A 14,493-nucleotide genomic window follows, 5' to 3' on the forward strand; every position below is an offset into this window, starting at 1 on the left:
TTCTGATGTAATGTTTAAGGATTCATCAGTTGCATATAACAGCCAGTGCTCATCACATCATGTGCCCTCCTTAACTCCCTTCATCTGGTTACCCCATCCCCCAACCCACTTCCGCTTCTGCAAGTTTCCTCTTCAGTTAGTTTTCTGGGACACTTTATTTATTTATTTATTTTAAAAGATTTTATTTATTTATTTGAGAGAGAGAGAGACAGAGATAGTGAGAGAGTGTAAGTGGGGAGGAGAAGGAGAAGCAGGCTCCCCGCTAAGCAGGGACCCCGACGTGGAGCTCGATTCCAGGACCCTGAGATCATGACCTGAACCAAAGGCAGATGCTTCACCAACTGAACCACCCAGGCGCCCCTTCTGGGACACTTTATATGCATCATGTCATTTATTGAAATCATACAAGGTGGTTACCATCATTTCTGATTTATAGATGAAAACATTTTAAGCTCCAAGAAGTTGTACAACTCTGCCAAGATCACGTCGCTAGTTCCTAGCAGAGCCAAAGCTTGAAACCATCCATGGATGGATTGATTCATTCACTGATTTGGCATAGAGCTATCTTCCTCACCAGGGGCTGTGGATCCAGAGTTTGCTAAGAACGGATTCCTGCCTCCAGCACACCCAGAGTCTGGTCGGGTGGGCACTCTCCTGGCCCCATGTCTAGCGTTCTTGTTAGAACCAACCTCCAGCCTTACCATCCAACGCATGCATCGTAGGATGCACATGAAGTCACTCACACTCCCCTTGAATGCTCTCAGCATTTACATTAATGGGAAGAAACGGTTAAGGTGTGAATGAGATTGGGGGCCAAATGATAACATGACATCCCTGTTTACACTTAAGATCTCCTTTCCAGAGACTGTTGCTTTGTGCAAAACTACCGGGATTCCTGAGCGAAGTTAGGACAGGGACTCTGATCCTGAGTATTTTCTCGCGGCCAATATCCTGGCCCAAGAGGCAGTGAGATTCTTGGGCGGTGGGTCACGGTTGGGGCTGCAGGTTTCTTTTTCTGTAAGGAACTGGCTTCTAAGAAACTCATTAAACCTAGAATTTTTAGGAGATTTAGGGTTTTGCCACCTTGCAGGGGTGGTTCCTTCCCGGCGCGTTCCCTGGAGGAAGGGCTTTGAGGGAGCAGTGAACGCTGGGTTTATCTCCTGTCTCCCAAAGGGGCTATCTTCTTTCAATAAATCTGTGTTTTGTGGTCTCTTAACTCTGTCATGATGGGCTTTCCTTGGCTGCATTTGAGAATCAGGCTAGAGGCTGAAAACCCAGAGCAGAACCTTTTCAACAGGTTGGATGACCCAACTAGCTGAGCCGGAGGGGAGAATGGGTCCATTCTGGGGCTGGAAGGGACATGACAAAGTCGCTTTGTTGAATACGTGAACCTCAAGCCCTAGAATCCCTCCGGGGCCGGGAGCTCTCTGCTTTTCCGATGGCTCGTCAGTCCCCTGGAGGGTTGTTTGTGGTCGTGACAAGCTCTTTCCTTGCTTGGGTGCCATTTGTCCACATGTAGATTTCACCGGGGGACCCTAGTTCTTCCTTTGGTCACCCACCAGGACGAGTCTGATTTCTCTCGTCCAGGATTCTGAGACTGAAGTGATGTCCCTGCTCGTCATCTCACCTAGTTCTCTAGAAAGAGGGTGTTTCTAAACCCTTCTCTCCCCGATTGTCTACGCGATCGCCATTCTGAGGATGACAACTAGATGAATACAACATCTCTTAAGTGAGGACAACTCTCTTTCATGCTGGGCCTGGTTATGCCCTGAGATCCCTTCCTGAGAACTCGCTGGCAGTTACTGTGAATTCATACCGTAATACAGAGACCTTAATGGTGCCGCTCCCATGCTCCACGCTGTGGGTGTGGTGGCGACACAGCCCCCAGGCCAGGCTCCCCAGCAGCTTGGAGTCAGAACTAGGCATATGCTGCACTCAGAGGAGAGTTCTCTGCTGCCTTAGGACTGGGCTTTTGGGTGGAGATGGATGCTTTTTCAAACCCAACTCTGATGCTTCCCTGAAGGGGGTCCAGGAGGAGGGCCGTCCTTGGCCTCTGCTGAGCGGGGTCTGCTGTGTAGACCAAACCCCTCTCACCCACCTGGGGCCTGCTCCATCGTCTCCTGGGCTCATGGCTTAGAAGGACGTGGTTGTCAGGAAATAGATATACTTCTTTTTGGAGAAGCTCTTGAACCCACAACTAAGTGAATTTAGCTTATGAGGCTTCTACCATCCCTGGAAAATTCTCTCTGTGTCTCGGCCTCTGTCTCTATTTCTGTCTCTTTCTTTGTCTTTGTTTCTCTCTCCCTTTCTCTCTCTCTCTCCCTATTTTTTCAGTAAATTTTTAAAGCTAATTCTTGTAAATAAAAGTGTTGACAGGTCACTAATTTTACTCATTCCCATCAACACTTGCAAAATGATGGTTCTCAGTGCGTGTGTTGGGGGAGCGGGGGAGGGCAGAAATTGGAAGGTCCAAAATTGGGAGGCTACCCTTGACAGTATGTGTGGACCTCATGTGTGGAAAGTCCCTGGACAAGCGACTTCGGCTGGATACGCACCATGCTTGCCTTTCGAATGCCTGATATTTATGGTGCTTCCCATTCAACTATCCTGCTGGATTTCTCCCTCCTTGGTTGTGAGACAATCCCAGCCCCTAGCCCATACCTCCCTAGGAGTGGCTGCTGTCTGGGGCTTTCTATAGAGCAATTCTTCCGCTGTTTCTTTAAACCACGTGTCAGGATCTGACCCACTGTGGTAAGGGTGAGCAGGAGCTGGATTGGAATCCATACTGGTCACATGACGACTTTGAGAGAGAAATCACTTCTCTGAGTTTGTTTCTGCTGAAAATGATGATTTGGGGACAGAGTGGATACTCTATGAATTAAATAGAAAAAAAGGTGAGGCAGACAGGGCCTGCTTGCCTGTGTTCCTAGGTCTGGCCCTGTATTTGGTCAACAGGTAAGGACCGGGAGACCAAGGAACCGGCCCCGTGCCAGGTGCTGGTGAGACAGCAGGAGGCAAACACGTATGAAGTCCCTGCTATCCCGGAGCTTAATTTCTAGAAATCATACACGTAAGTAAGTAAAGCAGCAGTGAGTCAGGTGGAAATAGGAGCCCTGGAGAAAGAGAAGAGTGTGGGGACTGGGGGGGCTGGTGTGTGTGTGTACAGGTTTGCACGTGGGTCGTGCACATGTGTGTTTAGGTGGAGCAGTGAGGGAGAGTCTCATGGAGCAGATGATGTTGGGAGGTTGCTTGAAGGAAGTGATAAAATGGTTCTGAGTGTGTGTGTGTGTGTGTGTGTGTGTGTGCACGTGCACGCATGTGTGGTGTGAGGGCAAGAGCCTTCCAGGGGAAGGCATTGCAGTGGGAGAGTGCTGGGTTGGAAGAGCAGCAGACAGGCCCATGCCCCCGGATCGTCATGACATGGTGGCTGGCGTTCCAAGCAGTGTCGACAGACAGATCACTCTGGGCTTCCAAGGCCACTATCATGTCCCGGGCTTTGCTCTGAGCCAGAAGGCAAGCTTGTAGGGTTTGGAGCAGTGGAACGAGATGATGTGACTCAGTATTTTAAAAGGATCGCTCTATACCTCATCGGGAGTATAGACTGACTCAAGGAGCCAAGCGTTGAGGACGCAGGGCCCTTGGCTATGTTTCCGATGTCCAAGCTACTGTGGGCGATCCAGAGGGATCACCGCCTAAGCCAGGATTTTGAGGAGAGAAAGTCAAACAGTAGCAATGATAATAGGAACTAGGTCCCATTTCCCAAAGAGCTTTGCTCTGTGCTGGAACATTATGTATGCTGTAGCAAAGGAGAAGTCGTGAGGCTGAAGGGCCAGGGGAAAGCCAGGGGAGCCAGCAGAGAATGGTAGAAATTGTGGGGGCTTGCCCCTCCCTCCCAACGGTAAGGGATTCGTAATGGAAAGTAAGTTAGTGAGGAGACATCACTACAGCAGAGCTGTTGAACATTCTGGACACATGGGCCAGAAGCCTGCCCTCCTTGTCCCCCACATTCCTATCCCCACACCCTGATGTAAAAGGTGGTAAGCAAGGTTTGTGGTTGTTGACATAAGGTTTTGTGTAGCCGAGGGGGAGACAAAAACAGCAGAGACAGCCTGGCATGCCCTGCTGCCCCTGGGTGGGATTTGAACCTCTTAGGGAGCAGGGGATTGGAGTGAAGGTGGAGGTGTTTCCTTGGAGGTGTCTGGGAGCCCCGGGTCTCCAGCCACCTGAACACATCTGCTAGGAGTGCCTCATGGGGTGCTCTCCGAAAGCCAGGGGAGACTGCCATCTGCTGGCTGACTTGAGTAATTACCCTGATGCTCAGCTTTGAACGAGGGTCTATCCACCTCAGAGAGGGAAGTGTGCGGTTGGCATTTTCTCCAGGCCAGGCAGCTGTCTGTTTTTTCTCTTTCAAAGCATCACAGCTTCTCATCAGTGTATATCGTCTTCATCCTAATGTTTCGGGATACTCAGAAGAATTAAGCTGCTGGACCAAGATCTTTCGGTCATTGGAAAACGGGATTCAAGCTCAGCTCTAACTGCAAACATGACTTTCAACAATTAGAATCACGCTGGCTTTGCAAACTGTCAAGTGTTATGAGGGAACCAGCTTACGATGGGGGTTTCTTGGGTGCCAAACGGAAGAACGGAGAAAGGAGTAAGTACGCCGACAGATGCTTCTCCAGGCGCTTGGCCTAAGGAGTCAGAAGATCCAAGATTTCAGTCCTTACTCTGGCACTTCAAGGTCAAGTGAACCTCAGAGAAGTCATCTCACTGCTCTGAAACAGTTCCTTTACCTGCAGCTGCACATGTACTGGGCTAATGGGAGCTGCTCATACAGACTCGTGTGTGTGTGTGTGTGTGTGTGTTTCTGTAACATACGGAAATCTACTCTCCAGTCTCGGCGAGGTTGGAGTGATTCTCAAGAGGAGAGCCTTTTCCTGCTTCCTTCCTGAGCTTTTAAATTCACTTGTGAGCCTGGTAGTGGAGGGAGGAGGCCAAGGGGAGGGAGCCCTCTGCTGGCCACAAAGATTCCACACCCCCTGGAATCCAGGCCGTGGTGTGTGTGTGTGTGGGGGGGGGTGGTGGGGGGGCACCTATGAGGATGTCCAGGACCCCACTGAGGCCAGAGGACAGGGTGGCAGGAGCAAATGCCTTTCTAGCATGAGAGTGAGAGCAACGCTGATGTTGTCACTCCTGCCTTAAACACCATCAGCAACTCTCAGCTGCGCTCACAGGACATAAATCCTTCCGGGCAGGCCCCCCACCCCTTCACACTTTGTGTTCCACCACAGCCTCACCTTAGGGCATTAATGCCATTCTAACAGTAACCTCCAAGGAGCTTCTCTGATTCCGCCCCCCCCCCCCCCAATCCAAAGTCCAAGGAGCCAGGCCTGGTACTATGGGACCCTGCAGCCAGCCTTGGTTCTTGGGGCTCAGGGGGCCTTGACTCCAGCTCCACACACCCCTAATGAGACACTGGAGATGATTCTAGAAGACACCCCTGCAGGAACTGAGAGAAGTTCTGGAACTGGGGTGTGGATGAGGAGCAGCTCTATGGGACCCCACGTCCTGTGGGTTTTTCCTTCTAAACATCTCTCAGAACTGGATGCCCCATCTCCAGGACAACATGCCTACTCAAACTCCATCACCTTTCCCATGGGCCCCTGTGGCACTTCCCATCCCAAAGATGGCCTGGAGAAAAGATAGGGCTCTAACCCTCCCCTGTTTAGAATTCCTTAGCAGTTTCCCATCGCACTTAAGAAAAAAGATTGAATGGTGAGTGCTGTGAAGTGTGTAAACCTGGCGATTCACAGACCTGTACCCCTGGGGATAAAAATATATTATATGTTTATAAAAAATAAAACTTAAAAAAAAAAAAAGAAAGAAAAAAGATTGAAATCCTTATCCTGGAGTGGAAGAACCGTCAAGACAGGATTCCTGGCTGGCTTTCTGCACAGTCTGGCCATCTCAGGGCCTCTAGAGATACCCTGCCCTCTACTTTCCCTGCCTTCCTCCCTGATTGACTCCTACTTATCGTTTAGGTCACGATTCAGATGTCCTTTCTCAGGGAACCCTTCCCGGTCAGGTTCAGGTCCTCGTTAGATATTCCTGTAGTGTCTCAGCTTTGCTTCCCAAGCATACCCTCGGTTTGCTTGTCTAGTGCGGCGGCTGTTGCCAGCCTCCCCCGGCATGGAAACTCCTGAGAGACCAGGGTCCATAGTTACGTTGTTCACCTAGTGCTGGACCGATGGGGGTTTATTCTGTACTGACTTTGAAACAGAAAGGGGAAAAGAGAATCCTGGGGGGAGAAGAGAGTCGATCATCACAGCCCACGAGACACCCCCCCGCACCCGTCCCATACTTGGAGTTGGCAGGGAATGGTGGGAAGAAGAATGGCATGGGAGGGGCAGGCTGAGAAAGGGAGAAGGTGGGATGGATTGTCCCAATGGATGGGGATATGTGGGCAGACACTGTGGTGGTCGTGGGGAAACCAGCCTCCTAGGCTCTTTGATTTGCATTCCTTGTTCAAGGCCAGAAGTCCCTCTGCAGGTATCCAGTGGACAGAGTTCAAGTTACATGCCCCAGCTCCCGCGGGGAGTGGGAGGGAGTATTTTCCCCTGTGGCTTCCACGGTGGGAGGCGGGAGTGGAAAGAATGGTGTAGGGACAGCAGCCAACGACAACAGTGGTGCCCAGTGTCCCAGAGAAGGGGCCTGTCTGTCAGGGTCCCCAGGAGAGGCAGGAGAAGAGGGACTGTCTCCAGCGGTGCAGACGAAGAGGAGGAGAGCCACAGGGGGTCACGCCACCCCAGGGCTGGCAGTGGCTGAGGTGTGGGACCATCCTCAGGCCTGAAGGGACTTGAGAGGGGACAGTTTTCTGCCAGCTGGAGAGAGAGCTGAGTGGGGACAGCCCATGGACAGGAGCTAGGAGGGAAACTGTCAGCCCCCTGTGATGCCACAGAGGTGGCGCTGGAAAGTAAGGACCCTGAACACCCTCGCCCCACCCCCCAGTGTCTCAGCACTTTCCATTCTGATAGCCAACCAGAAACTTGAGGGCATGGAGGTCCCTTGACATAATCCATGCAGGGTGGCCTTGAAGGGTACAAGCAGGGGGAAGGGAGAGAAGCATTTGGAGGAAGGGCAAAGGGAAGGCCAGACTCCCTGGAAATTCATTCCCAGCTGAGAGTGTCCCAGAAGGCGGAGTCTCAGGACCCCTTCCAGGAGGAAGGCGTTGCCTAAAGGAACCCAGAGTCGGGGACTGAGGACATGTTTGAGGAGTGGCGAGCTCATGCTTTAACCAGGACGTGGGCAGCTCTGCGCGTCTTGGTTTGGGCCCTTCTGCCTGCCCATCCCCCTCTGGGGGCTTCTGCAACCAGGTTAAGGACCCCTGTTTGATGGGGAATTGGATTCTGGTGTGGCTTCTAGGAAGTACCTCACCCGCTTCCTTACATCTGTATTTGCCGGGAGAGGATGGCAGTGGCTCTCAGAGCCTCCCCAGGGAGCTGCTAGCAGAGGGTTAAGCCTCCCACTTGAGGTTGTTCAGGTTTACACAGCACGGCGAGTGTTGCTATGGCGGAATGGCAGGCAACGAGTCTTATGATCTGGAGCAGCCCATTGTGTATATAACGTGACAGCATTTATTAAAGCAAGATAAACCCAGCCGCGAAGGATCTGGCCCGAGCCAAAAATTTTTCTGGTCCTCAAGTCTGAGCCACCACATTCCATTTGAATGAGGCCTATCAAGCCCAAACATTTTCATTAAATAAGTCCCTTTGCTGAAAATTCCCAAGAGAATGAACTGGGAATTTCTCCCCACCCCTCAACCCACCCTGTTTTCAAAGATGAATGTGTAATGTGGGGTTCTGACCCCATATTTGATATTGCCCGAGTACAAGCAGATCTGCTGTGCTGGGCAGTGAGTTTCCTCCACCCCTAGACGCATTCAGGCTGGGGATGGGTGACACGGGGTGGGGGTGGTGCTGAGTAGGGGAGGGGGAGATCTTCCCAACAGACATTCTTTCTCCTTCCAAGATCTTGGGGTTGTAGGAAGGATCTTCTGGGCTTCTTTGTACTCCATCATTCCGCAACTCAGGGCACACATTTCCTCGGGAAAGGAGGGATTTTCATCGGGGTCCCGAGGGAGAGCAAGAACATGGGGGCCAGAGACCTGAGTTGAAATCCAGTCCTATGATTATTTGGGTGGGTAGCCTGTGGACGAGTCATTGCCCTTCCATGAACCCCAGCCCGTCATATATAAAGTGATCATAAAGACAACTGACTCTTACTGGCACCTCCTCCACACCAGGCACCACGTTCAGGGGCTCATCTGGCTGGTGTTTATTTTTTCCACAGAAATGCTACAGAGTTAAGAAGTGTGAGTATTGATTGGGAAACTGAGGCACAGAGAGATTAGGGAACTAGGGGATGGTAGAGCCAAGATTTGAACTCAGCTAGTCTGCCGCTGGGCATGTTGATCCTTGCTGGGTTAACAGCTATCTCCTCATCTATATCATGGAATTTCTAGAAGATGGGTATAAAAGCATCTTTGAAACCACTTTTAGTCTTGAAAATATTGAGCAAGAAGCTCAGTCTCAAGTGGTAAACTTTCTCTAACTTTGTTCAACTCTGTTCAAAAAAGTGCTTTCTTCTCTCCCAGCCTGTAGGCCCCCTCTCTTCTTCCCTTTTTCCTAACTGTTTCTTTCTGTTCCTTTCCTGCATTCCTTCCTCTGTTCAAGTACGTTGGCTTTGGTGGAATTCAGGCTGAACAACGAAAGGCAACAACAGCCGAATTTAAAAGTACTTGTGTTTTTATTAAAAAAAAAAATACAATCAGGTATTGTCCAGATGTGTTTTGGAAAGGAAGATCTCTTTAAAAATTCTTACTTTTCATCATTATTATTATATTAATAATATTAATCATATCCTTAAAATCCAAACAGTATTGCTTTTCTGGTTTTTGTTGCATGAAATGTAAAAAAAAAAAAAAAAAAAAAAAGGCGGGGAGGGGGGAACAGCCTCCCATGACACACACCGAATCACTGCGAACAAAAATAATGATACTTATACAGCTTTGTGTAAAATACAGCCGGTTCTAACACAAACTACCACTGTACAGCCTACCCCTCTCCCATTTCCAGAGCCACCCAAGACAACCACCTCGACGCCGTCACTGGGAGATGTTTGCTGATTCAAGCAATGAAACAGACACCTGTGGAGACTGTTGTCTTTGGTGCGAAGGAAGTCCTCGCAGAGAAGGGGAGGCCAGTGCTCCTGTCATCGGCCCCCATGATCCACGGTCACCTTTATCTCCTGCCAAATACCCGGGTGTGGCTTGATGGTTGGACAGGTTGTATTGAGACTTTGGTAAAATTTGCTTCTTCCTCTGGGCCCTGCTCCTCTCCCACCCAGTTAGTTGATCCTGGAATTTATGCCCGCTTGCGCCTGCCTTCGAGATTTCGGAAGTTGCTGGGTCTCAGCTTCATCTCAGCAAACTGGATGGAATATTCGTGGCCCTTCCAATGGAACCAGTTGACACCCTATGAAAAAGAGAAGGCCTCCAGATAGGTTTCCACTAGACAAGGTGTTCATCGACTACTGCTGCTTGGTCGATGGGAACAAAGGGAGTTCTGTCTGAACCTGACCATTTGATATCTCACAGCTGTCTACTGCCTATCTGTGTACTGATCCGTGTACTGAGAACTTGCAAAGGAGCTGGCTGAATCTGACTCAGTTTTTCAAATGTCAGTCAGAAGCCACTTGCATTTGCATTGAGCTTTGAGCTCCCATAGTGAAACAAAATGGTGGCTGCTGAAACAAAATGGTGGCTTGTGAAATAAAATGGTGGTTTGTGAAACAAAATGGTGGCTGGTGAAACCTCCCATCAGTAGGAGTAGGTGCTGAAGGAATTCATGTCATGCTTGGAGGTTACAGAATTGACTAGCTATATGCAGGGGAGTCTCTAGTTCCCAGGATTCCTGTGGACTGTTTTAATAAGGGTTTGTCTGGAATGGCAGGAAGAACACAGGCAGAACACAAATTTTACAACCTGACATATAGGGTTAAACCTTAAGGCTCTTTCTTGAGACATAAATGGTCTTGAACCAGTCGTCAGACCTTTCCGGGCTTTAGTTTCACCATCTTCCCCCCCATCCCCAACCCATTCTGGGTCTGAAGTGCCAACCTTGGAAGAATGCTATGAGGGTTAAATAAGTTTGTGAGAGAGCGATCATAGTACTGGGCACATTGTGGGTACGAAGTAAATATGACTTCTCTCATCTCCAACAGGGAAAAGCATCCTTAGAAATTTGGCCAGAGATTTTTTTTTTCCTCAAGAAAAGATTATATTTGTGTCTGGGCCTCCTAATTCCATGTTGACTCTCCCACAGAGTCTAAAGATAGCAGAGTCTGCCTGTTGAAACCCATAATGCCCCTTGCCCCATGGTGTGGTTGGAGGGGTGGGGACGGTCTGCTTCTGCAAGTGCCTCTAGGCGGCCACCACCTCATTCTCTGACCTCTCTTCTCTTTAGCGGTATGGGGCTGTGAGGAGACCTGGAGAAGTTAATGGCTGGTAAAATGAGGCAAGAAAATAGAGACACTTCATGGGATTCTGTTTGGCGTTCACTAACCGCGGACGGTCTCTGAATCCGACGGCAGGTCGGGTGTGAGAATGGCTGGCTCACCCCATGGGCAAATGTGTCTGTAACCACTCAGTTCTGGTGAAGTACTTGGCCTGCCTTCCTCTGCCCCCCATTGTCCCTCGGACAGAGGTGCCGAGCGGGACGCAAACCCTGCTTGTTCTATGCTGGGGACTGAGGCCTGAGAGGGAAAGTGAGGTCACCGAGCCCACACGGCTGCCAGAGCAGAGCCAGAGCTGGGACGGGGCACCCCTAACTCCTTCGTGGCCTTTCATGTCAGCCCACATTGGAGAGGGGGGAGGATGGAAAAAGAAGTTTCCTTTCGGGCATGCGTTTTTGTTTTTGTTTTTGTTTCCAGAAGGACTTTGTGTCACTTTGGAGGCAGGGGATGAGAAAAGAAAGGTAGTACAATAATGCTAGAGTGAAAGTACCCTGGGGCAACATCATAAAGTGGAAAGAACACCCCACTTATGCCCCCGCATCATCTCGATGCCTCCCCTTTAATCTGCTTTCCTTCTGGAGTTCAGACTCTGGCTCTGTCTGCTGAGAACTCTCTGTTTTGGAATCCACTGACCAGTGGTCTTTCTGGGATCTTCACGGGTTAAAAGGTGCTGTCTCGAGGATTTCACCCAACCTCCTGTGTCCCCGAGGTTCCTCCTTGAGGGAACAGAGGTGACACCATGTCCCAGAGGTTACTGCCCCCAGTCTCGGCTGGGACAGAGGGGCAGGGGTGCCACCCTGTCACCTGCCCTCGACCCTCACAGTTGGCTCACCTGACTGTGGTTGTTGTCCCCGTACCTCCCCATCAGGTTGACACGGTGACAGTTCTTGTACCAGAAAGCCCCCTTGTAGGACAGGGCGCAGTTGGTGATGGCTGAGTCCGTGTCCTTGTCGAAGGTGGAGAAGGATCTGCCGTTGTGGTAAGCCATGGAGTCACCTGCGGAGAGGAGATACGGATCTGAGGAGTCCCAGCACGGGTTTTCCTCAGGGGCTTGGAAGGGCAGAACCGGGGTGGCAACTGAAAGATCCTGGGGTCACTGCCCTTGAACCTCGGGCCCAGAATTAGTGTCGAGCACAGGACTGGAGGGGAACCCTCGAGGGTTCATGGCTGTTGGAAGTAGCATAATGTGCCAGAAAGAGGCCTGCGATGGCTTTGGAGGGTCCGGCTCTCACTCCACAGTATGACTGGCCCATGTCAGGCCTTCAGCTGAGCCTCAGTGTTCTCTTCTAGAAAAGGGAACCAGCGCATTGATTCCGCCCACCTCAGTGTGCGGTGGGGACAGTCAGTGGATATGAAGGTAGAGGGGTACGCATAACAGCTGTGATTTTCGCTGCTTTGATCATTTTGTTTTGCATTCCTTTACATAATGGGGCTCAGAGAGGGAAAGACAGGACTGATATTTTGAAGCAAGGTTCAAAGGGCCTCAGATGCCTGGTTAAGGAGGAAGCGACCAGGAGCAGGTAGGTATGGAGGAAACGAGGTACCCTCCTGTGGAGTGCAGGCTGCCGCCAGGAGCAGCTCTACCACGGTCCCCTTCCTGAGGGGGCTTTAGAGATGAAGGCAGAGAGAGGCGGGTGTAGCCACATTCCCGCTGCTCAGTGACCCCCGCCCCGCCACCCTCCCACCCGGTGACAATATCCTTCTTGCCTGAAGCCACTTCACTCAAACAGATATTTATTGCCACGTAATAAAATGTCAGACCTCTTCGAGGGACACAAGAATGAAAACCATCTCGGCCCCTGGCTCTCTGTGTTTACTACCGCCACGGTGATCTCGTAAGCGCCTAGCCTCTCCTTAGACAGCAAATCTTTCTCTGGAGACTCTCCCCATTATGGATGTTTCTTCTCGAGGCTCAGAGAGGCTGGGGAGGTACCATAGCTTCTGCCTTTTCTGTTTTCATAGACATAACCCGATGCCACCCCAGAGCAGGGAAGGGTGGCGATACTGTCAGACCCGAACCCTCCTCATTACGAAGCACACCTGTCTGCCGACAAGCCCGCCCCCTGGGTCCACCTCAGGCAAATCACCCAGCTTTTCTGGGTCACAGTGTCCTCATCTGTGTCACAGGGACATCTTCCTGGACCAGTGTCCCTGACAATCGGAAGGGGGTAATGCTTGCGGAACAGCTGCAAAGAGGAGAGGCTCCCTCATAGGCCTGAATGCGTGTGGCTTCCTTACTAACTTCTCTAATGAGGAGCCGGTAAAGCACACAGGGGCCGTTCCAAGTCCATGACATCTGCACGATCTGAGCTAGCTTATGCACCGGACAAGGTCCACAAGGACCATTTGGCAGGTAGTGAGCTTCTGGTCATGGGGTCTGGGGGCTGTGGCTAGATGACCCCATTGCAGGGGTATCCTCGAAAGAATGCAAGCAGCTGGGGAAGGAGTCAATGCCTGCAACCCAGAGTGGGGTCCACAGACCAGCAGCATCCTCAACAGCGGCAGCGCCAGGGAACCCGTAAGAAACGCAGAACCTCAGTGTGTCCGCACCTGCTCATTAATGGGATCCCTGGGGGGTCGTATGTACAAGAAATTTTAATAAATAAATACATTTAGATGCAGTGGGTTAGGTGAGTCTTCAGGCTCAGTTGATATCTAAAAATGGGTAAGAAAAAGACGTATTGTTCTGATTCCCAACCCTACTCTGCTTTGGTGACCAAAGTATCTACCCTACTCTGCCCAGTTGAAGTTCTGGTCTAGTACCTAGTAAGGATTCCGATATTTGTTGACCGTATCAGTGGATGGATTCGTGAAGGAAGGGATGAGGGAGGAATGAGCTAAAAGCCTAAGGAAGGCTTCTGTGGTTCCAGAGGCAGGGCGTGTGGCTGTCCCCTACCTGCGGTCCCGCTGTAGCCCTCCACCCTCAGCTTGTAGCGAGTCTTGGCATCCCCCACGCTGAACTTGTCGTAGACGGCGTACGCGGTCTCCCCGTGGTCACGCAGGTCCACCCGGAGCTCGTACTGCCCTTGGGCTGTGATTTTGTGTAGGTTGTCCAGCCCTGTGGAGGACAGGCGAGGGTTACAGAGGAAGCCCGAGTGACTGAGGCCATTGCTTCTACTCCATCACCCTGTAGGAGCAGCGGTTAGGCTCTATAAAGAGGTTCCGCCTCCCACAGACCGGGCCTTGCGGTCTGGTCTGGTTTGCTCCTTGCTGGCACAACACCAGGTGAAATCTAGGGTGTTTCTGAGCCTCAGGGAAATTCAAGGTGGCATCTCTGCCCTGCCCACCTCCTAGGGCATCGTGAAGATCCAGGAGATAAGGTGGAGAAAGCACTTTTAACCTCCAAAGCCCCTTGCAGGAGGAAGGCAGTGGATGCTAAGGGGATGGACATTTCCCAGGGACGGCGCCGGAGCGCGGAACAGTGCCCCCTGCAGGGAGATTGTGGGAAAGTGCGTGCTGCGCGAATGGATGGATGGACGAATGGATGGTGGCTTCGTGGTGGTGTTTGGGGAGATTTCAAGTGGCAGCTCTACTGCTTATTGGCTAGATTCTTGTGAGCACACGACTTCATTCTTCTTTTCCCACGTGCAATCCGGGAATTTTGTAGCTTGTGCAGGTGCTGGGTGTTCCAGGTTATGGCTATAAGGCCCATCCCAGCACCTGGAGCCCAGGATGGAAACAGTTAATAATATCAGTGAAGATGAGTCTGTATGTGGTTCAGTGAATGAATTCAATCTAGGCTATCCTTCATGTCTGGTTGTTGGCTCTTCCTGGACCACATTTTTATTTTTAATGACCTAGAGAATTTAAAGTCTTTTCCAAGGAAGAGTTGGTATCCTGTGTCTACTACCAGAGCTACTGTTTCCTCCTAGGCTCTCTCTCTCTCCCATGGGTTGCTGTGGCTTAGGAACAATGACAAGA

General features: G+C 50.9%; 1 protein-coding gene and 1 long non-coding RNA gene across 9 annotated transcripts in view; one reads left to right on the top strand and one right to left on the bottom strand.

The window, feature by feature from the left end:
• LOC116872510 overlaps nt 1-14,493 on the top strand; it is a 113,981-nt gene that overhangs the window by 60,448 nt on the left and 39,040 nt on the right. The gene's annotated exons all lie outside the window — the stretch shown is intronic.
• Nucleotides 8,787-14,493, bottom strand: part of TNC (tenascin C) — a 92,322-nt gene continuing 86,615 nt past the window's right edge. For all 7 annotated transcript variants that reach the window (XM_032865707.1, XM_032865701.1, XM_032865702.1 and 4 more), the window contains 3 exons: nt 13,469-13,630; nt 11,405-11,568; nt 8,787-9,533 (listed from right to left, as the gene is read on the bottom strand). In XM_032865707.1, coding sequence (XP_032721598.1) covers nt 9,423-9,533; nt 11,405-11,568; nt 13,469-13,630 — 437 coding nt within the window. In that variant the 3' untranslated portion in view covers nt 8,787-9,422. The remainder of the gene's footprint in view (nt 9,534-11,404; nt 11,569-13,468; nt 13,631-14,493) is intronic.

This window comes from Lontra canadensis, unplaced genomic scaffold (genome assembly GCF_010015895.1).
Source record: "Lontra canadensis isolate GAN:19392208 unplaced genomic scaffold, GSC_riverotter_1.0 scaffold30, whole genome shotgun sequence".
Taxonomy (NCBI): Eukaryota; Metazoa; Chordata; class Mammalia; order Carnivora; family Mustelidae; genus Lontra; species Lontra canadensis.